This window comes from Mustelus asterias, chromosome 16 (assembly GCF_964213995.1).
Source record: "Mustelus asterias chromosome 16, sMusAst1.hap1.1, whole genome shotgun sequence".
In the NCBI taxonomy this organism is placed as follows: domain Eukaryota; kingdom Metazoa; phylum Chordata; class Chondrichthyes; order Carcharhiniformes; family Triakidae; genus Mustelus; species Mustelus asterias.
This window is the reverse complement of record NC_135816.1, coordinates 70997916-71021607: the sequence shown is the minus strand read 5'-3', so window position 1 is coordinate 71021607 and position 23692 is coordinate 70997916. Positions and strand designations below refer to the sequence as shown.

Genomic DNA, 23692 nt, shown 5'->3' with positions numbered 1-23692 from the left:
CTAAAGCATTTTACAGCCAACAAGGTAATGTTTTGTGAATTTTAGTCACCGTTGTAATACAGGAAACTGGGGCAGCCAGATAACACTGGGGCACACAGAAAACATCGACAAACACTGACCAAGTAATTGTCTTTGTGATGTTGACTAAAGGATAAATATAGCCCAGCACAGCCAAGATAACCCCCCTGCTCTTCTTCAAAATAGTGCCATGAGATCTTTCACATCTACCTGAGAGGGCAGCTATTTGCTACCTTCCAACCTTTGGGGACCGTTCTGGAATCTAGGAAGTTCTGAAATTCTCATTTCTATTAGTTGAGATTTCTAGTTGAGCTGTTGAGCTGTGCTGAGCTGTGGTTCGGGTCCCACACCAGAGGCGTGAGTGCATAATCAAGCTGATGCACTGGGGGGTGCAATCAGTCTCGCTATCTCACTCAAAATGGATGAATGGATCCTCCATATGGGCTGGGCAGAGCAGAAAGCACTCCTGTTCAATTCCTGGTCTCTGCTGAGTTAGCTGGGCAGACTATCCCAAATAATTTGATTTTAGATTTCAACCTATGATGGGAAAAAGGCACCTTTGCTTATGAATGGAGATAGGTGAGTTGGGAGGCTGGAAGGAAGGTAATTATACTGTCCAAGTGATATCTAAAGTTACTGATAGGACAATGCTCCACTCTTTGCTTGCAACCAGACATTAAAGCTAAACTTTCGAGCTTCACTTCAATGTGGTTAGAAATAGATAACACTTTCATTTTGGGAACTTGCATTCAGCACCAATAACTGCCAGTCAGATACAGCATGGAGACTTGGAAAGAAAGAGCTTGCATTTATGAAGCGCATTTCAGGACTTCAGGACACCCTAAGTACTTTACTGTCAATGGGGTACTTATGATTTGTAATATAGTGAAGTGTGGCAACTGATTTACACACAGCAAGATCCCACAAACAGCAAGTTGATAATGGCCTGTTAATCTAATCTTTATTAAGATATAAATGTTGGCCCGGGTACTAAAGAAAACTCCCCTGCTTTTCTTCAAATGGGATCACAAGATGCTTTGCAAGCACTTGAGTGGACAGACAGTGCCTTGAGTTTGATGTCTCATCTGGAAATTGAGACTTCCAGCAGTACAGCACTCCCCCAGTGCCACACTGGACAGCACTCCCCCAGTGCCACACTGGACAGCACTCCCCCAGTGCCACACTGGACAGCACTCCCCCAGTGCCACACTGGACAGCACTCCCCCAGTGCCACACTGGAGTGCCAGCCTGGTTGATGCACTCAAGTCTCTGGAGGGGGACGTGAATCCACAACCTTCTGACTCAGAAGGGAGTCTGCTGAAACCCAGCTGACACTCTTTACATTCCTGCACCCAGCAAAAAACTGGCTGGGCTGGACATGAACCAATTCCCAAAGATGAAGATACAGTACGAGACACGCTGACGCACTGAGTTGTCCCATTCAGCTTTACTTTAGCAATGGAATGCAAACATCACAACCAAAAAATTGACAAATTAAGCTTATTCCATGTGACATTGATATTTGAGAAATATTATTGAGAGTAAGTTGGCAATGAATTTTTAATAAACTAATATTTATTTGCAGATAACAGCCTGATTGTGGCGGGAATCGTGGTGCCAATTTTATTCTTGCTGTGTGGCATTGGGGTAACTCTGTATTACTGCTACCGACGAAGACACAACATCTGTCCTAAGGACATCAGGAACCCTGGGCCCGATGACAAGCAGTTCTGGTAACTTGACCATTATGTTTTCATTTATCTCACGTTTTCAGAGGGGATCTATGGCCAGTACTTTGTCAATGGTGAAGTGTACCTGACAGTGGAACCTGACCTGTTAGCCTCCTTCACGCTCTTGTTTTTCCCTGCGATTATAATGAACATTTAAAATGCTGACAGTGTACATGGGAGACGTGTACCGTTCAGCAGCAGGGGATTTCTTTCTTTGGTGAAACCTGCCATCAGCTGACAATGCGGTAGCAATAGAAAGGCTATCAGAGAGACTCCTGGTCAAACAGTGAGGCTCTATGTCCCAGCCCAATTTTCATACAATCCCTATAGTGCAGAAGAGGCCATTTGGCCCATTGAGTCTGCACCAATTCTCTGACAGAGTATCTTATGATATGGAGATGCTGGTGTTGGACTGGGGTAAGCAGAGTAAGAAGTCTCACAACATCAGGCACTCACCTGATGAGGGGGCAGTGCTCCAAAAGCTTGTGCTACCAAATAAACCTGTTGGACTTTAACCTGGTGTTGTGAGCCTTCTTACTGAGAGTACCTTACCCAGGCCTTCTCCCCAGCCCTATCCCCATAACCCCACACATTTTCCATTGCTAATCCCCCTAACTTACACATCTTGAGACACTAAGGGGCAATTTAGCATGACCAATTTACCCAACCTACACATCTTTGGACTGTGGGAGGAAACCAGAGCACAAGGAGGAAACCCACACAGAGATGAGGAGAACTCCACACAGTCAGTCACTCGAGGCTGGAATTGAACCTGGGTCTCTGGAGCTGTGAAGCAGCAATGCAGTGGTAGCCACTGTGCCACTTGCTGTCCTGTGCCACCTGTTTCCTGCCCAACTCCATTGCTATTAACATAAGACTTCCTGAGAGTACAAAGGTGGTATTGGGTGTTATTCAAAATTACATTGCGTTTGTAAATCCTTTATTCTCTCATGACATGTAGGCATTGCTGGCAAGGCCAACATTTGTTGCCCATCCCTGATTGCTCTTGAACTGAGTGGCTATCCCATCATTTCAGAGGCCAGTTAAGAGACAGCCATGTTGCTGAGTCTGGAGTCGCGTGTAGGCCAGAGCAAGTAAGAATGGCAGATTTCCTTCCCTAAAGGGACATTAGTGAATCAGATGAATTTTTACAACAATCAATGATAGCTTCATGGGCATCATTACTGACTCTAGCTGTATCATTCCAGATTTATTAATTGAACCTTTTTAAATTCCGCCAGGTACCATGTGGGATTTGAACCCTTGTCCCAGATCATTAGTCTGGGTTTCTGGATCACTAGTCCATTGACACTATCATTACACTACGCCACCATCTCCCCTATTGTAAATATTTTATGTTTGTTTGGTTTCACTTTACTCATACGTACACCATTGTTGGTTGAGGTTAGCTTAGTCAGAGAGCCTCATAGTTGGCACAGATTGATGGTTAGAGGGGAGTTAAAAGACATTTCTTTATTGTGGAAGAAACAATGATGTGTGTTTTTTTGGTTTGCTGTTTATTAAATGTGCATGTTAGTATCTAGTGTTGTTCTTTACACTCTGTGAGGCATGGCTGAATTTGTAGGTTTAGCTGATCCTTCCTCCAGTGCATTGTGAAGGACATTGTCCAAGATCACTCAGTGGGGATTACTGACATGCTGTAAACGCAAAGCCCTATAGGACCCGCATGTCAGCCAGCACCCTGAGATGGAGCCAGAGGTGGACAGTACTGACACTGCCCTTTTCTTATCTTGACTGGCTGTTCCCACCAGCAACCCTTGTCCCCCCACCACTACACCCAGAACCCTTCCCTCTACCCCTCCTCCATGATCTCGGGCCCTCACACACAGATGTTTCCAGAATTGCTGAGTATTTCCAGCACTTTCTGTTTTTAATCCTTGATGTGACTGTTGGGTGTAAAACAAAAGGTTGACCTTCAGCTTGAGGACTACACACACGCACGCACACATACACATACACACAAGGAAGAAGAAAAATTTACATTGAGACTGACATGCGCACACTCATACAGTCACCAACAGACATGTACATGTCCATATTCGCACGGAGAGACAGCGACACTCCTGAATATGTTCACCCAAGTGCATAGCTTAAAAGCTCCGCCTGTTTTTACTGTATTGGAATCAAGATTTGGAGAAGTTTTACGAACAATGTGTTAAGCAGAGTTGTGAGCTGTGCTGTTTCTTTTCCCAGTCCAAATAATTTGAACCAGAAAATTAACAATGGCCACTCAAACCCGATCTTCCAGATCAGAAACAAAGATACAAAGGTAAGCTTTCGAGAAAATGATACTATTTAAAAGAAAGAGAATATTGAGCAGGAACTGTAACTGGCTTAATAGTTAAAAGCACCTGACAGTGAGGTACAGCATTGGGCTGTTCAAAGCCTTCAGGACTACAACCCCTGGTTCAATACCTCTGGTCTAGAGTGAGTCAGTTGCAGCAGTGGTTGGATGCACTTGGTATCAGAGTCAGACAGGCAGTGAAAGTGATGCTACTTTAGCAATAATTCCGCATGCTTACAAGTCCCTTGGGGATGATTTTTTTGTTACAAAACCTACCTTTAATTTTAATTTTCTGAATATTGTGAATTAGTGCATATTACCATTTCACCAACCGATGAAAACAATCCATTGCTATTTACCTTTCCCTAATCCTCTATAGTTTTGATGATCCTTATCAATTCAGCCCGCTCGGACTAAGTGCTTTTAAAAAGGACAATTTCATGCTACTTCTAACCTCTCCTTCCTGTTAACATCTCTGTTTCCTTTATATCCTTCCTACAAGCTCAAAACTGTGCGCAAAAATCCAAATGTGGCCTTACTAAGAGCCTAGGAAACTAAACACTGAGTACTGCTGAAAAAAGTGACATGTTGTTGAAGCTTTTTGTCTTGCACTCATCAGGACAGATGCAAGAATGCCAAATTTCAAAGGGAAGAAACAATTTATACTGCATAAGAAAAAGGTACTGCTGATTGGTTGGCACGTTGATTTTGGTCGCCATGGAAAATACTCCAGGGAATTATTGTCCTCCAGGGTTAACTTAAGATTGCGATCTTCTTTTTGTATTCTACACCTATAATTACAAAAACAAACAATTCCCCTTTTGTGGCATTAACTACTTGTGCTTGTTCATCAAGGTCTCTACTTCTCAATTCTATTTACAATCTTACCCTTCCAGATGTGACCCTTTTCTCTATTCTTACTCATTAACATTAAACCACAGCTTCCACCTATCGTCCCGTCCTTCCAGCCTGTCTCTGCCTCTTTTAGGTTTTTCAAAATCCTCATTATCCTTTTGTGTTGTCAGCAGTTTTCAATACCAGTCGTTTTATCCCCAAGTCCAGATCATTCATGTCTATAGAAGTAGCAAAAAAATAAATTATCTGCTTGTTTTTCTTCCGATAAACATCCTGCCTCTTGCTTTCTGCCCATTAGTCATCTACCTATTGATGTGGCCACAGTATTCATAACTCAATGGGCGGGACTTTACAGCCTCGCTTGTCCTGAAACCGTAAAATCCCATAGACCTTTCCATTGTCTGCCCCTCGCCCATTCCGATTCCTGTGGCAGATGGGTGGTAAAATTCTGGTCCATATGTCTCTTTGCTCAGAGTGTCTTGTCTAGGGTGTCACAGTGGTTGGTCAATTCCAGTCTTGGGTGACTGTCTGTGTGGAATTTGCATGTTCTCCCCGTGTCTGCATGCATTTCCTCTAGGTGCTCCACTTTCCTCCCACAATCCAAGGATCTGCAGGTTAGTTGGATTGGCCATGCTGAATTTCCCCTTAGTGTCCAAAGCTGTCTGTGTTAGGTGGATTAGCCATGGTAAATGCGCAGGGTTGTGGGGATAGGGCGGAGGGGAGGTCCTGAGTGGGATGCTCTTTAAGAGAGTTGGTACAGAGTCGATGGGCTGAATGGCCTCCTTCCACACTGTAGGAATTCTACTCTATGATCAAATGCTCTTTTGAAAATCCAGCTGAACCACAACCTTTGAATTTCCACAAGTTTTATCATTTTTATCAAGCTTAGACTACCCATTCTGCCTAGCCCTGATTTTTAGTAGTATCCATCAGTACAAAAAAGACCATCCAGCCCATGGAGTCTGCACCGACTCCCTGAGAGTATCTTACCTAGGCCCTCTCCCCTGCCCTATTCCCATCACCTTATACATTCACCATGACCAATCCATCTAACCTGCACGTCATTGCACTATGGAAGGAAACTGGAGCACCTGGAGGTGCTGACGTGGTGCTGACAGGGGAGAATGTGCAAACTCCAAACAGACAGTGACCCAAGGTAGGAATTGAACTTGGGTCCCTGGCGCTGTGAGGCAGCAGTGCTAACCATTGTGCCAACTCAGACCTGCTGAGCTTATCCAGCATTTTCTGTTTTTATTTATTATTATAGCCTTGATTAACTCCTGTTTTCTCCAGGTGTGTCATAATGTCATCCCAAGTTATAAATTCTCGGAAAACCAATAACGAAAGTAAACCCATGATATCCTAACATTGATTTCCTTTTGTTTTGAAGAGGGATGTAGGATTAATCACTTTCCAGTCCACAATGTTCATTTTCATAGTCAGTTAGAAAACTACTGTCAGAGTCTCTGCAATTTCTTCCCTGGTTTTCCTCCGCCTCTTTGAACCTAAAGCTATTGGCTTCCTGGCATCTCACATTTAAGTCCCTTTTTTTAGTCCTAACTCTCCTTGAATTAAAACCTTCAATTACTATTCTATACCTTGGGATTTTACAACCTCATAATCTGCCTTGTTCAAGAAAATAGAAATGTCTTGGTCATAACGTCCCTCTGCACCACATCATCTCTTGGCAACCCCATTCTTAAGAATCACTGTTTTCACTTGTACATTGAGAATGCTTACTTGGGTGGAGTATTGAAGGGCAATTGGTGCCAAATGAACTGGCCTGATCTCCAACACCAGTCTGACCCTTTGGTGCTTTGTTACTGGTTGCTACACATGAACAGGGGAGCAAGAGATAGCAGGTGAGTGATGACGGAAAAGTGTGCCTGCGTGTGTGCGACCAGTTGCGGGGAGGGAGGGACTAGTGAAGAGCAAAACAAGGATAAATATCTTGCATAATGTTTGATTCTTTTTTTTTCCACACTGGACAGCAGCGGAGTCCTGCATTGCCTCAGAATCCACGATTACCTCACTCTGATCATTCTCAGAAGCCTGTTTTAATACTACCAAGCCTTCGGCCTACCTCTCCAGCCAATGATAGTCAGCAGGACAGTAGAGTACCCAGCCGTGCAGCACTACCGGTGCAGTCTCCAGCAACTTTAAAAGATGTTAATGTTAAACTCTTAAAACATACACCTCCTAATAGGCCCCTGCCAGCGGATCCAGTCCCTCGGAATTCAAAGGTACATATTTAAAGCTTTACCCTGATAAGTTATGAAGCAGGAAGGGAAATGGAGACTTTTGAAGACTGGTTACACCTTGGAAAAAGTTAACGGCAAAATTCTGGAAAAACCTGACTTGGTTCGTGGTTCGAAACCAGATCTGAGAAAAGGATCCATAACAGGATGGGGAAATGCCTATTTTTTTCTGTGATGGTATGAATGACGGGGCAACTCAACTTGTGACATGTGTATGCGGGGCATATCAGTGCTGGGATGCAGGGGCTTAATATCAGAAGACACTACACAACAATAATTCAGTATTTTCATTTTTTTGTGTTTTAAGTGAGCTCAGCATATTTTTACCACTTTGCACAACTATAAATGAAAATAGTTTTTGTCTGGAATGTTCTTAATTTATTTATTTACTTCCTCCTTACATATCTCAATGACAGTAGTTACCACCTTGAAATAAAGTGAGAAAAACCTGTAAGTGTTGAAAATTTGAAAGCAAAAGAAATGGGTCCATATATGTTTGAAAGAGAAAATACAGATTTGAAAGCATTCAAAATGAAACAGATGAGCCAATAGCTCAAATAGAAATAACTAAGTACAATCTGATAGTCAATGCAGAGACATGGCTGCAGGATGACATAGTTTGCGACCTGAATATTGAAGGGTGAGTGACGTTTATGAAGGCCAGGTACCTAGGAAAAAGTGGAGAGGTGGCTCTGATAATTAGTGATGGCATAAGTATAATAGAGAGGGATGACTTAAACGTTAGAAACGTTTTATGTAGAGATGAGAAATGATAAAGACAAGAAGTCACTTATGGAAGTTGTGTACAGGCCCCTTAACAGTACCCACATGGTAGAACGGAGTGTAAATAAAGAAATAATGAGAATTTGTCAGAAAGGTATGGTGATAGTCGGGAGATTTTAATCTACAAAGAGACTGGAAAAATCAGATGGGCAAAAGCCTCGATAAACGGTTCATAGAATGTTTTCAGGACACTTTCTTGGAACAGCATGTCCTGGAGAATAGACTAGACTAGATCTGGAGTATTTTAAACTTAAATAGGGCAGTTATGAGGCATGAAAGCAGAGCTAGATAGAGTGAACAGGCAAATTAGGTTGAGGGATAGGTCAATAAAGGGCTATTTTAGAATACACAGAATAGGTACATTCCAGGGAAGGACCCAACATAATTCTAAAAAGTTAAAGATAATAACAAACTACTCCTTATCTGAATTTGTATGTTCATATCTAGGTTAAGATTTCACCTAGTCCTGTTCTGTTTGTAGCTACTCCTACCAGGAGATCTACTGTCATGATATGTCAGTGGCTTTACATGACTAACGATGGGGCTTATACTGAATGAGGTTCCAGAAACTTCACACATGACTGGCTACTTGTTGTCCTAAATGTCATGACTGTGCCCCAGATTTTATTTTGATTTTTTTCATGGGATGTGGGCGTCACTGGCTAGGCCACCATTTGTTGCACATTTCTAATTGTCCTTCAGAAGGTAGTGGTGAGCTGCCTTCTTGAACTGCTGCAGTTCATGTGGCATAGGTACACCCACAGTGCTGTTAGGGAAGGAGTTCCAGGATTTTGACCCAGCGACAGTGAAGGAATAACGATATATTCCCAAGTCAGGATGGTGAGGGGAACTTGGAGAGGATGTGTAACATACCTTACGAGCATCTGCCTTCTGAACCATTGTCCTATGAATTTGTTGGGATCTTCTGCCATACCCGTGCTCCCAGTCATCGGCACTTAGAAGTGGTAATATGTCTGAAGTGACAACCCCACCCTATACCAGCTGAAGCTGATGGGCCCATCACTTAATTTTGGCAATGACTGAGTCACAATCCTGAAGAATGACTGCATGTGTGCACAACCAGCTACTTTGAGTCATAAGTCAGAGCTGGAGAAATGTGGGATCCCAGTTTCACCTTTCCACATGCCTTTTAACGTGGATGAGCAGCACCTTGACAGGGGCTCAAGGATACAGCCCTCCCAAACATCTCCCATATACCCCGCTTATAAAAATAACAAAATCTTATTCTAAGGGACTATTTAAGGGAAGTACCCATCCCAAAAAAAACCTTCCAAAACATTAACCCTTATTTCCCTGTGCTGCATCAGTTGTGTATTTCCAACCATTTTTGGATTAGCACGCAGACCGGAAATTTTATGTCCCAAATTGGATGGGAACCGGGGCTGGGCAGCAAAGATAATGGTTGTCGAGCAGTACGAATGGAAATGCCGCTTCTGTTCCTACTCTCTGCAGAGGGAACAGGACCCAACAGCCCTGTTCCTATTAAGGAGCTAATTTACAGTGTGGCAGTTTCATTAAGAGCCCCTCTCTGGAAAGCTCTCAGATTTTCTGTGAGGTAGCTGAATTTTACACCAGCTGCATAAGAACATAAGAACATAAGAAATAGGAGCAGGAGTAGGCCATCTAGCCCCTCGAGCCTGCCCCGCCATTCAATAAGATCATGGCTGATCTGACGTGGATCAGTACCACTTACCCGCCTGATCCCCATAACCCTTAATTCCCTTACCGCTCAGGAATCCATCCATCCGCGCTTTAAACATATTCAGCGAGGTAGCCTCCACCACCTCAGTGGGCAGAGAATTCCAGAGATTCACCACCCTCTGGGAGAAGAAGTTCCTCCTCAACTCTGTCTTAAACCGACCCCCCTTTATTTTGAGGCTGTGTCCTCTAGTTTTAACTTCCTTACTAAGTGGAAAGAATCTCTCCGCCTCCACCCTATCCAGCCCCCGCATTATCTTATAAGTCTCCATAAGATCCCCCCTCATCCTTCTAAACTCCAACGAGTACAAACCCAATCTCCTCAGCCTCTCCTCATAATCCAAACCCCTCATCTCCGGTATCAACCTGGTGAACCTTCTCTGCACTCCCTCCAATGCCAATATATCCTTCCTCATATAAGGGGACCAATACTGCACACAGTATTCCAGCTGCGGCCTCACCAATGCCCTGTACAGGTGCATCAAGACATCCCTGCTTTTATATTCTATCCCCCTCGCAATATAGGCCAACATCCCATTTGCCTTCTTGATCACCTGTTGTACCTGCAGACTGGGCTTTTGCGTCTCATGCACAAGGACCCCCAGGTCCCTTTGCACGGTAGCATGTTTTAATTTGTTTCCATTGAGATAGTAATCCCATTTGTTATTATTTCCTCCAAAGTGTATAACCTCGCATTTATCAACGTTATACTCCATTTGCCATATCCTCGCCCACTCACTCAGCCTGTCCAAATCTCTCTGCAGATCTTTTCCGTCCTCCACACGATTCACTTTTCCACTTATCTTTGTGTCGTCTGCAAACTTCGTTACCCTACACTCCGTCCCCTCCTCCAGATCATCTATATAAATGGTAAATAGTTGCGGCCCGAGTACCGATCCCTGCGGCACGCCACTAGTTACCTTCCTCCAACCGGAAAAACACCCATTTATTCCGACTCTTTGCTTCCTGTCGGATAGCCAGTCCCCAATCCACTTTAACACACTACCCCCAACTCCGTGTGCCCTAATCTTCTTCAGCAGCCTTTTATGGGGCACCTTATCAAACGCCTTTTGGAAATCCAAAAACACCGCATCCACCGGTTCTCCTCCATCAACCGCCCTCGTCACATCTTCATAAAAATCCAACATGTTCGTCAAGCACGACTTTCCCCTCATGAATCCATGCTGCGTCTGATTGATCGAACCATTTCTATCCAGATGCCCTGCTATCTCCTCTTTAATAATGGATTCCAGCATTTTCCCTACTACAGACGTTAAGCTGACCGGCCTATAGTTACCCGCCTTTTGTCTCCTTCCTTTTTTAAACAGCGGCGTAACATTAGCCGTTTTCCAATCAACCGGCACTACCCCAGAATGCAACGAGTTTTGATAAATAATCACTAACGCATCCACTATTACCTCTGACATTTCTTTCAATACCCTGGGATGCATTCCATCCGGACCCGGGGACTTGTCCACCTTCAGTCCCATTAGTCTACCCAGCACTGCCTCTCTGGTAACATTAATCGTATTAAGTATTTCTCCTGCTGCCAACCCTCTATCGTTAATATTTGGCAAACTATTTGTGTCCTCCACCGTGAAGACCGACACAAAAAACGTATGGAGGTGGGCAAAGTTTTGAAAGTAATGTTTAAGCACTTCTGACTTTTTTATTTTCAGTTTGGACATCTGCTGAGATTAGTAGTTCTGAGGTCAAATTGTTTATTTGGGGGGATTTGCGGGCTCTTGGATGCAATCCAGCTTTTTCATGTGCTTATAAATACTTAGAGAATTTGTATAAATATTATCAAGTACTTGTAAACACACTAAAAAACTGAATGGTTTCCAGGACACCACAAACCCCCCAACTAAACAATTTGACTTCTGACAATGCTTATAAAGCAGCTCTGAAGAGTCATACTGTTTATTTGGAGAGATTTATGGGCTCATATGTTTGAATTTTAACATTCTTGAGATACCCTTGAGATGCTTTGAAGCCGATGCATTTTTAAAGGGAATGGAGATGGGCCTTTTGACTTATTTGTTCTATAATAGCCCACCTCCTCTCCCATTTCTGTTCCCACCTCAGGACTGCTGATGCATGTAGCAGATCTTCTTGAAGTCCAATTCACACACTGGGGACCATAAAACCATACTCCCAATTGGAGGCGGGACACAATTTGAGTGGGATCCCAATTCCCACCTCCCGCAGAAAGTTGGGTCCCCTGCAATCCTGGGTATATAAAAAAATGTTACAAATATAAAAAGATGTTAATTTCCTAAATTAGCAGGTCGGAAGAAACCAATTAGCACATGCTAGATTTCCTTTATCTTATCCATCACTATTCACCAGATCCGCAACAATCTATAGCTCCCGGATTAAGATTTTAGAACTGGTGGTTTTTGGCTTGGAGGATATGTTAAAGTTCCAGAATGCTGGAATCTCAGGATTGAAGTTTGTCCACTAATGTGAAATGCCCTAATTCAATCAGGGCAGTTGTGAGGGGTGGTTGATGCACAATTGATTGTACTATCACAAAGCCTCTTCAATGTAGTGGCAGAGAGACCCCAATTCAAACCTTACATCCAACTAAACTACCTTTGTACACATGGTAGTTTGATTAAAAGGTGGCTTGTGCTAAAGCTGCAGATGACGTTTCCTTATTTGTCTTCCATTGTACATAGAAATATCTCTTTCTCCGAAGCAGATACAAAATGTTCTAAATAATAGAGTATTTTTTCAGTTAAAGGTTTCACACGGATCGGCATCGTCTAGCAGTGGCCCTGGCCTCCAGATGAGTAACAGAATCATTGAAGAGAAACTACAGAACAGAATCCATTCTGAAACCAACCTATACAAGTTAGTATGGTTAAAGCTTTATATAAAGGGAAATCAGAATTCAAACTAGAACAACAATTAGTATCGTGTTTTATCACAAAATAATTATTTTGAATCAGTTTCGAATTTATCACGAATTAAGTTAACTTCTTACAATAACTTAAGATAACATCTTACCACAAATTAAGGTGGCATTTTATCATGCATCGATATCGATTCTTATCATGAAATAATATAGTATGTTATTGCATAATGAATTACTTCTGGAATGTAGTTGTATACAGTTATCCTGCTGTAACAAGACACAACAACAATGGAGGTAAAGACCAATTGGTCTGTTATTATTAGTGATAGTTAAGGGAGAGATGTTGACCAATACCTCAGGTGTGTGTGTGAGTGCACGAGCGTGCATGTGTATGTGAGATGAGAAGAGGAGACAAAAAAGGTAGAGAAGAGAGAAAGCTAAAATTAAAGGAGTGGGATGATGAAAAAGACAGGGAACAAATAATCAGTGAAGGGGAGAAAAGATGAGGTGAGAGGAGAAAGAAAGATGGGAGGAAAATGAGAGTCTGTGTGGGATAATACAAAAAAGATCAGTCTATCTTTTTTAAGGCTGGTAAACTATCTTTCGTGTTTTCCCTTCAAACTGTTTCAGCAATGGACATCAGGAAAGAACATATTAGCCTTTTCAGTGGCCTCAGTCTCACTGGGCTAAAGAAGGTTAAATGATGAGGACGTGCTGCACAAAGCTGATCTGTATTTAAATTGAATTGAGAATATTGAAGTGTGATCATATCAAGGGGTGTAAAATGTTGAAATGATTCACAGGGCAGCTGCAGAGAAGCTGGCTGGATTTCTCCAGCTGTTCATGCCGACGGGATCTTTTTGTCCCACCAACAGCACACCCCCTCCCCCCCCCCCCCCCCCCCAACCTTAGGTTTCCCAACGGCGCAGTTAATGGAAGATCCCGCCACCAGCAAGTGGCGCAGCAGTGGGAAACATGGCAGAGAATTCCGCCCCCCCCCCCCCAGGATTTCCTCTGGGAATAAGATCAAGAACAAAGGGCTGCAATCTTCTGAATAGCTTGACCCTAATTTTAAATTAATGCAGACAATTGTTTTTGATTTGATTTATTATTGTCACATGTATTAATATACAGTGAAAAGTATTGTTTCTTGTGCGCTATACAGACAAAGCATACTGTTCATAGAAAAGGAAAGAAGCGGGGGGAAAATGTAGTGTTATAGTCATAGTTAGGGTGTAGAGAAAGATCAGCTTAATATAAGGTAGATCCATTCAAAAGTATGATGGCAGCAGGGAAGAAGCAATTTTTGAGTTGGTTGGTACATGATCTCAGACTTTTGTATCTTTTCCCCAATGGAAGAAGGTGGAAGAGAGAATGTCCGAGGTGTGTGGGGTCCTTGATTATGCTGGCTGCTTTTCCGAGGCAGCGGGAAGTGTAGACAGGGTCAATGGATGGGAGGCTGGTTTTGAGTGATGGACTGGGCTTCATTCATGACCCTTTGTAGTTCCTTGCGGTCTTGGTCAGAGCAGGAGCCATACCAAGCTGTGATACAACCGGAAAAAATGCTTTCTATGGTGCATCTGTAAAAGTTGGTGAGAGTTGTAGTGGACATGCCAAATTTCCTTAGTCTTCTGAGAAAGTAGAGGCGCTAGTGGCTTTCTTAACTATAGTGTCGGCATGGGGGGTCCAGGACAGGTTGTTGGTGACCTTGACACCTTGAAACTCAAAGCTCTCGACAATTTCTACTTCATCCCCATTGATGTAGACAGGGGCATGTTCTCCACTACACTTCCTGAAGTCAATTACTATCTCGTTCAAATGGAGTTAATGTACAGATTCGAGATTTGATGGGCTGAATGGCTTCATCCTGTTCATGCTTTGCAGTTCTATGAGCCTCTGTACTCCAGCTGTCTGAATCTGCACCACTATGGTGAACTCCTTTCAGTATCCGGACCAATGCAGCCTTCTGATACTCGCTGCTCATCAAACGCCTGCATAAAACCCACAATATTTATATTTTAAAAATATGAGGTAGTGCAACGCTTCATGAATAAAGTATAGAGTGTAGAATTGATCTCCTAAAGTAGTTGGGCCTTGGGTAGTCGGGACGATGAATTGGGGAGGACCGCACTTGAAGCAACATGACACTACCCCACCTTAAAATTGGAAGATCAGGTAGAAGCAGAGAGGCTGATGGGGTCCCTGCAAGAGTCCCAGCTGGGCAGCTGACCCCGGCCTCAAGATCTGTGGCCCTGGGGCACAGCTCAGTTGGGGAGGTAGGGAGAGTGTTACTCCACCTGCACTTACCAGGTGAAATGGGAGGCCTGAGCAATTTCGAAGACAGTGCTCTTAATTACAAGTTGACATTCTAAATCAATTTTAATGTTCTACCTTAGATCAACTGTCTTTCTTCTTTTCTATGTTTTGCAGAAGGGACCATCCATGTTCTGTGGAACGGAAACAGAAGAGATAGCAGTTATGGACAAAGCCCTTTTAGGGACACTCCTGGAACTCCTCAAGAACCACTTGCACTATCCTGGTCTCTTTGTCTTAGGATCTCTCAGTATCAATGCCAGCCGAACAGTGAATGTGACATCCAGTTTAATGTACACATAGAGGAGCCATTTTTTTACAACCTGCACGGTCGGACTTGAAATCCAAAGCAGCTCAAGTAATTCCTCCGATTTAAGTATTTTCAGGAGGTGGGAACACATTTCTCAGGAGCTTGAATGATCATTTATTTTTTTGTTTCCATTCTCTCATTCTGTGTTTAAAAACCCTCCAATGACAGATTCAGTGAGAGGCATCCATCTTCTAGTACCTTTCCCACAGTTACTATTCTTCAGGGTTGAAGCCAGAGCGGTGATGATTGCTCAATAGCTCAACTTCCAATTTTGATTTCATCCTATGGCCCATTTCCAATAGGGATTAGTGCATGGAGATCAGGAGAGGAGAAACCTTGGACAAATCTCCTGCACCACCTTAGCGCTGAGGCCAATCTTACATTTAAATCTCAATTGTGGCACCTGACCACACTTCTGTTGTTTTACTAATGAAATCAGTGCTATACTTTGAAGATGAACATTTTATTTTCAAACAGTTTTTTGGAAAAAACTATTGCTGGAAAAAGACTTTTTTGTCAAAGCTTTTCATCTTGCACTCATCATGCCATTTCACAAGAACTCACATCCAAGGGAAACAACACATTTATCCTGTATGAGAAGAGAGTGCTGACTGAGCGGAAAGTGGACTCTGGTCGAGACGTTACCTTGAAGAATGTACCAGTTGATGATGACTGTCAGTTAACTGCCGAGCATTGTTTGAAATTTAAATGGAGCAGCTAGACTCTATGATTGGTCAAGTGATTGCCCTTAGGAATGAACCAACAAATAGCTGCCAAAAGGGAATTCGATAAATACTTGAAGGAAAAAAAAATTACAGTGCTATGGGGAGAAGGTCTTGTGGTGTAGAGGGTAGCTCCCCTCCCTCAGTGCCAGAAGCTGTGGGTTCAAGTCCTGCTCCAGGGCTTGATGGCCAAAGAAGGTGCATTCATAATGTGATCAAACAGATCCTACCAACACAGTGGTAAGAGTGGAAGGGTTTCCTGGTTAGCCATACTGCAGAGGGCAATGGCAACACATGTCGCCTCCATGAAACGGCAAATGGGTGCTTTCTTCAGTTTTCACTTTTTAATTTTAACATCTGACATGACCTAACCACCTTTTCTTGTGTGTTTCTTCCAGTATGTCATTTTTTCTGTGATTCATCCCTCCCAGTTTTCTCTCCTCGTCAGTAGTTGGTAACTGCTGTTAATTGTGCCATGGGTAATGATTAGTTAAAAGTAATGTAGGCCCCTTACTGTCAGAAAGGGGAGACTTCATAATGGGGAACAAAGAAATGGCTGAGGAACTAAATTCATACTTTGCTACTGTCTTCACAAAGGAAGACATGAATAATGTATCAGAAGTTTTGGGAGAAACAAGTTTTAGTGAGGAGATGAAGGAAATCAGTATTTGTCGAGAAATGGTTTTGGGAGAATTGATGGGATTGAAGATGGATAAATCTCCAGGGCCTGATAATCTGCATCCCAGAGTACTTAAAGAAGTAGCCCTGGAAATAGTAGATCTATTGATGGTCATTTTCCAAAATTCTTTGGACTCTTGGACTGATTCCTACTGATTGGAGGGTAGCTAATGTAAGCCCGCTATCCAAAAAGGGGGCAGAGAGAAAACAAGGCACAATAGACCGGTGAGCCTAACGTCAATGCTGGGGAAGTTGCTTGAGCCCATTATCAAGGATTTCATAGCTCAGCATTTGGAAAGCTGTGGTATAATCAGACAAAGTCAACATGGATTTACAAAAGAGAAATTGCTTGATGCTTGATGGATCTATTGGAATTTTTTCAGGATGTAACTAATAGAGTTGACCAAGGAGAACTGGTGGATGTGATTTATTTAGACTTTCAGAAGGCTTTCGACAAGGTCTAACATAGCAGACTACTATGTTAAGTTAAAGTGCATGGGATTGCAGGTAGTGTCTTGAGATGGATAGAAAGCTGATTAGCAGATAGAAGCAAAGAATTGGCGTAATGGGTCTTTTTCTAATTGGCAGTCAGTGATTAGTGCGGTACTGCAGGGGTCTGTGCTAGGACCCCAACTGCTCACATTATATATTAATGATTTGGGAGAGGGAACTAAATGTATTATCTCCAAATGTGCAGATAATACAAAGTTGAGTGAGAGGGTGAGCTGGGAGGAGGATGCTTCAGTGTAATTTGGACAGGCTGAGTGAGTGTGCACATGCATGGCAAATGCAGTATAATGAGGCTAAATGTGTGTTTATCCACCTTGATAGCAAAAATAGGAAGGCAGATTGTTATTTGAATGGGTGTAAATTGAGAGTGATGATACTCAGCAAGACCTTGCTGTCCTCGCGCATCAGTCAGTGAAAGTAAGCACGCAGGTACAGCAGGCAGTAAAGAAAGCAAATGGTATGTTGGCCTTCATAGCAAGAAGTTTTGAGGATAGGAATAGGGATGTTTTACAGTGATTGTACAGGGTGTTGGTGAGGCCACACGTGGAGTATTGTGTGCAGTTTTGGTGTCCTTATCTGAGGAAGGCTGTCCTTGTTATAGATGGAGTGCAGCAGAGGTTTAGCAGGCTGATTCCTGGGATGGCAGGTCTGTCATATGTGAAGAGACTAAGTCGGTTAGGATTATATTCACTGGAGTTTTGAATTGTGAGAGGGTATCTCATAGAAACTTATAAATTCTAACAGGGTTTGACAGGGTTGATTTGGAAAGAAAGTTTGCAATGGTGAGGGAGTCCAAAAATAGGGGTCATAATTTGAGGATAAGGGGTAAACCTTTAGGACTATGGTGTGGATAAATTGTCTTCACCCAGAGAAGTAGTGAATCTGTGGAATTCACTACCAGAGAAAGTAGTTGAGGACAAAATGTTGTGTGATTTCAAGAAGAAATTAGACATGGTTCTTGAGGCTAAAGGGATTAAGAGATATGTGTGGGGAAGGTGGGATCAGGATATTGAATCCTGCTTCTATTTTCTGTGGTTCAGAGGGACCACTCTTGCCTCAGAATCTGAAAATTGTGCCTCTAAATTCCACTCCAGAGACAACCTCATAATCCAGGCTGACACTCAAGTGCAGCACGAAAGGAGTGCTTCACTGCCAGAAATGCTGTTCCTCAGATCAGACCTTAATCTAACCTTCAGTTGCTCCATCAGGTGGGCCCATGTCACCATTTGGAGCAGAAAAAGTTCTCACCCTTGATTTCGAGCAAGAAGGGAGGAGTACCTCCACCAGAATGCCCGTTAGACTGGAGGTGTTTTTTCCTTATGGACTGGCGAGCTGTTTGCCCCCCCCCCCCCCCCCCCCCCGGCCAGCTTACCCCTACAACAGTGAGATCACACCCCCCAGCCCCCATGACATTCAGAACATCCTCTACCCTCCCCTCCCTGAGACCCTTATACTTAACAGCACTGTGCCCCAGGACTTAGTCTCAGACACGTGCAGTACCTCTTCTAAGCCTAGATGGGCTGGAGAGCTGTTGGCCAATCAGATTGGCTGACAGCTGTTCAAGGCAAGATTTCCTTCCAAGTGCGGACAGATGCCACGCCTGCTGTCAATTAGAGCTCAGTTGAGTATAAAATGGCAGCGGGCCTGTCGGAGTTGACAGGGATGAGTTCCTTGTTGACTCTCTAGGTGACGGGCATCCAGCACTCCCCATCCCGAAAATTCAGGCCTGTAATTCCCTCCCTAAATCTTCTCAAACTCTACCACTCCTTTAAGCTGCGTCTTGAAACCGTGGGATGTATTACTATGTTAAAAGTGAAATATAAATGCGAGTTGTTGCTTTTGAAATCCAATAGATTTAGATTCATTAAATCATAGAATGCAGAATAGGCCCTTCAGCACATCGAGTCTGCACTGGTACACGAGAAACACCTAAACTCCCACCTAATCCCATTTACCAGCACTTGGCCCATAGCCTTGAATGTTATGATGTGCCAGGTGCTTATCCAGGTACTTTTTTAAGGATGTGAGACGACCCGCCTCCACCACCCTCCCAGGCAGCGCATTCCAGACTGTCACCACTCTCTGGTAAAAATGTTTTTCCTTACATCCCCTTGAACCTCCTGCCCTCATCTTGAACCTATATGCCCTCGTGACTGACCCTTCAACTAAGGGGAACAGCTGCTCCCTATCCACTCTGTCCATGTCCCTCATAATCTTGCAGACCTTGATCAGGTCGCCCCCTCAGTCTTCTCTGCTCCAACGAAAACAACCCAAGCCTATCCAACCTCTCCTCATAACTTAAATGTTCCATCCCAGGCAGCATCCTAGTGAATCTCCTCTGCATCCCCTCCACATCCTTCCAATAATCTGGTGACCAGAACTACACACAGTACTCTAACTGTAGCCTCACCAAAGTTCCAGACACTCCAACATGACTTCCCTGCTTTTATAATTTGCGCCTCAATTGATAAAAGTAAGTGTCCCATATGCCATTTTCACCACCCTACTATAATGTCTTTCCGTCTTCAGAGATCTATGGACAAACACGCCATGGTCCCTTTGCTCCACAGAACTTCCTAGTGTCATGCCGTTCATTGAATACTTCTGAGGTGTATCACCTCTCATTTTTTAGGGTTAAATTCCATCTGCCACTTTTCTGCCCATTTGATCATTCCAACTATATCTTGTAGCCCAAGACGCTCAGCCTCACTATTAACCACCTGGCCAATCTTGATTTGCTTGATTCTTCCCCAATGATAACACTGTCAGAAAGATCACCAAACAAGCCATTGTAATATTGAGCCATATAAGAACACAAACATCCTCGGTTTTGACTCCTGTTTGACACATTGGTTAGTAGACCTCAGTTGGTTGGAGGAGGAATAATTGGTCTCCGGATCCGTTGGGGTGAGTTTAGTTGATGGAGGAGTTATCAGCAGAGGCCCCTGGACCCAATTAGTATCTGGCGACCCCTGCTGGTGTGGATGCTGGTACAGAACTGACCCGGCTTGGCACCAACAGCCCTCCGCAACCCAAGTTGCCATTGCTTGTTGCACTCACTCACAAAGCTGTGCCCCAGCAAGGTTCAGGAATGGAAGGGAGATAAATTACAGTAGCTGATACTGCTGAGGTTCTCTGCTGAGCCGAAATACAAACAGAAAACGCAATAAAGATTCAACAGATCAGGCACCATCTGTGGCGAGAGAAACAAAATTAATGTTTCAGGTCGATGACTTTTCCAGCATCAGCAGTATTTCGACCGATGATTTCTTTGTCCACCTCACTTCAATCATTACCTCACAGGAAAAACCCCAGAGGATGCTGGGAAGAGCCCATATTTCTTCTTTCATTTATTTCTTTAACCCTTCTACCTATTCCAGATGTTTGGATTTTAGAATTCAACAGTGGAAAAAATATGTTTATTGTGAACAGAGGTGGTATCTAGATTTCAGGGAAATGCATTAAACCCTGTCTCAACACTTGTGTTTCAACACACTATTGATGGTGCGGAACTGTTCCATGACAAGTTATGGGGATTTTCTTTTGAAGCCACATTAGTTACTTCTGAATGTGTGCATCTGGGTAAAACTAAACTTGAACACTATGACTTGTGCCTTTACATTATTTATTAAGTGAATAAAGTCAGTGCTGCAGCAGTTGTCGTGTGTTGCCTGTACTTTGATGATTCTTAGTTTGTTCTTGCTGCCAGTCTTCCATATGAATCCCATTCCTTTTTCTAACTCCATTCCTCTTTTTCCTGACTGACACGGTTTCACAAGTGTGGATGGGCGCTTCCAGTTCCTCACTTGAGTGACTGTTATTCGTTTGCTGATCCTGATGGTGAGGCCTAGCTTTTCTCCCATTTTTAGGGACCCTAGTGAGTGTAAGGATGGATGTGCCCAGAAGGAGGCCCGTCGAGTTCTTAAAGTGACTGTAAAATGTTTCATCCTTGTACCTCTCCCCCACCCCACCTGATACATTAATGATCATGGAAATGTAGTCCTTCACCACAGGGAATAGTTTCCTTCGTATCACCCAGCTCCACCTCCAAGAAGCAGCAACACTTTGGGGTGAGGAACTTCCTAGTCGTAATTGGCATCGGGAGCACGAAGCTCCGTCTTGCGCTTTCATCTGTTCTTACTGTCTTGCTACTTTGCAGCTCTCCCCAAAAGAATAGTTTAAGGTAATGTTCAGAGGCAGTCTATGTTTTGTCGCAATGCTGGACTGCCTCCTTAAGCAGCTGCACTGAGTGAATGGCCATTGACCCTTCATAGAATTCTACAGTGCACAAGGAGGCCATTCGGCCCATCGAGGCTGCACCAACCACAATTTCCATAGTCCCATGCATTTACCCTAGCTAATCCCCTGACACTAAGGGGCAATTTAGCACAGCCAATCCACCTAACCTGCACATCTTTGGACTGTGAGAGGAAACCGGAGCACCCTGAGTAAACCCACGCAGAATTTGCAAACTCCACACAGATAGTGACCCAAGCCGGAATTTGAACCTGGGTCTCTGGCACTGTGAGGCAGCAGTGATAACCATTGTGCCATTGCACATGACATCTTGCCCCCAGACAGCGATGGGCTACCAATGGGAGGAGTGCGTTATTGTTCAGGTATAAAGTTCCCTGCTCCTAACCCGACCCCCGCCCCCCCGCAAGCCCATCAGTGTGGCCAAAACCATCACTGAAAACGCAACCCAGCAGAAGAGGCCAGCTTGGAAGGCCTGGTCCTCCCACCTCGAATGAGAATCTCCCATTTCCTTGCTTACCTCCCCTACTCATTGCATATGAGCTGAATTTCGTTGTCTAATGCCCCATTAGAAAGCTGTGCCTGCTACAGATAGCCTACCCGGGTTCAACACTGTCAGATACTCCCGCCAGTAAGCAGGCTTCCTGTTTCTTGACTCCCACTGCCCAGTATATGCTAAGCATGGTAGAAACTCTCCAGGAACTTAACAAACCATCTTTGTAATATATGCATGAGCTCCCAAAACTTCCCCATATACTTTGGTTTCTCCGCAGGAAGACTGAATTCACTAAGGTGAGACAACATTTGATATGATCCATAACCTGCTGTCTCCAGAGAGCACAGTCAGAAGTCTCACAACACCAGGTTAAAGTCCAACAGGTTTATTTAGTAGCAAAATCCACTAGCTTTTGGAGTGCTGCTCCTTCGTCAGGTAAGTGGGAGTTCTGTTCACAAACAGGGCAAATAAAGACACAAACTCAATTTACAAAATAATGGTTGGAATGCGAATCTTTACAGGTAATCAAGTCTTAAAGGTACAGACAATGTGAGTGGAGAGAGCGTTAAGCACAGGTTAAAGAGATGTGTATTATCTCCAGACAGGACAGTTAGTGAGATTTTGCAAGCCCAGTTAAGTCGTGGGGGTTACAGATAATGTGACATGAACCCAAGATCCCGTTGAGGCCATCCTCGTGTGTGGAACTTGGCTATCAGTCTCTGCTCAGCGACTCTGCGTTGTCATGTGTCATGAAGGCCACCTTGGAGAACGCTTACCCGAAGATCAGAGGCCGAATGCCCGTGACCGCTGAAGTGTTCCCCAACAGGAAGAGAAGACTCTTGTCTGGTGATTGTCGAGTGGTGTTCATTCATCCGTTGTCATAGCGTCTGCATGGTCTCCCCAATGTACCATGCCTTGGGACATCCTTTCCTGCAGCATTTCAGGTAGACAACATTGGCCGAGTTGCAAGAGTAGGTACCGTGTACCTGGTAGATGGTGTTCTCACGTGAGATGATGGCATCCGTGTCGATGATCCGGCACGTCTTGCAGAGGTTGCTGTGGCAGGGTTGTGTGGTGTCGTGGTCACTGTTCTCCTGAAGGCTGGGTAGTTTGCAGCGGACAATGGTCTGTTTGAGGTTGTGCGGTTGTTTGGAGGCAAGAAGTGGGGGTGTGGGGATGGCCTTGGCGAGATGTTCGTCTTCATCAATGACATGTTGAAGGCTTCGGAGAAGATGTCGTAGCTTCTCCGCTCCGGGGAAGTACTGGACAACGAAGGGTACTCTGTCCGCTGTGTCCCGTGTTTGTCTTCTGAGGAGGTCGGTGCGGTTTTTTGCTGTGGTGCGTCAGAACTGTCGATCGATGAATCGAGCACCATATCCTGTTCTTATGAGGGCATCTTTCAGTGTCTGGAGGTATCTGTTGCGATCCTCCTCATCTGAGCAGATCCTGTGTATACGGAGGGCTTGTCCGTAGGGGATGGCTTCTTTAACGTGTTTAGGGTGGAAGCTGGAGAAGTGGAGCATCGTGAGGTTATCCGTGGGCTTGCAGTATAGTGAAGTGCTGAGGTTACCGTCCTTAATGGAGATGCATGCGTCCAAGAATGCAACCGATTCCGGAGAGTAGTCCATGGTGAGTCTGATGGTGGGATGGAACTTGTTGATGTCATCATATAGTTGTTTCAGTGATTGTTCACCATGAGTCCAAAGGAAGAAAATGCCATCGATGTATCTAGTGTATAACATCGGTTGAAGGTCCAGTGCGGTGAAGAAGTCTTGTTCGAACCTGTGCATGAAGATGTTGGCATATTGAGGTGCGAATTTGGTCCCCATGGCTGTTCCGTGTGTCTGGATGAAGAACTGGTTGTTGAAGGTGAACACA

The 23692-nt window shown here is 44.0% G+C and overlaps 1 protein-coding gene across 1 annotated transcript in view; it reads left to right on the top strand.

Moving 5' to 3' along the window:
• adam19b (ADAM metallopeptidase domain 19b) overlaps positions 1 to 16095 on the top strand; it is a 145570-nt gene extending 129475 nt beyond the window's left edge. The window contains exons 19-23 of the mRNA XM_078231651.1: positions 1604 to 1751; positions 3963 to 4038; positions 6891 to 7151; positions 12418 to 12527; positions 14962 to 16095. Of these exons, the coding sequence (XP_078087777.1) occupies positions 1604 to 1751; positions 3963 to 4038; positions 6891 to 7151; positions 12418 to 12527; positions 14962 to 15004 (638 nt within the window). The 3' untranslated portion in view covers positions 15005 to 16095. The remainder of the gene's footprint in view (positions 1 to 1603; positions 1752 to 3962; positions 4039 to 6890; positions 7152 to 12417; positions 12528 to 14961) is intronic.
• The last annotated feature ends 7597 nt before the right edge of the window (positions 16096 to 23692 follow it).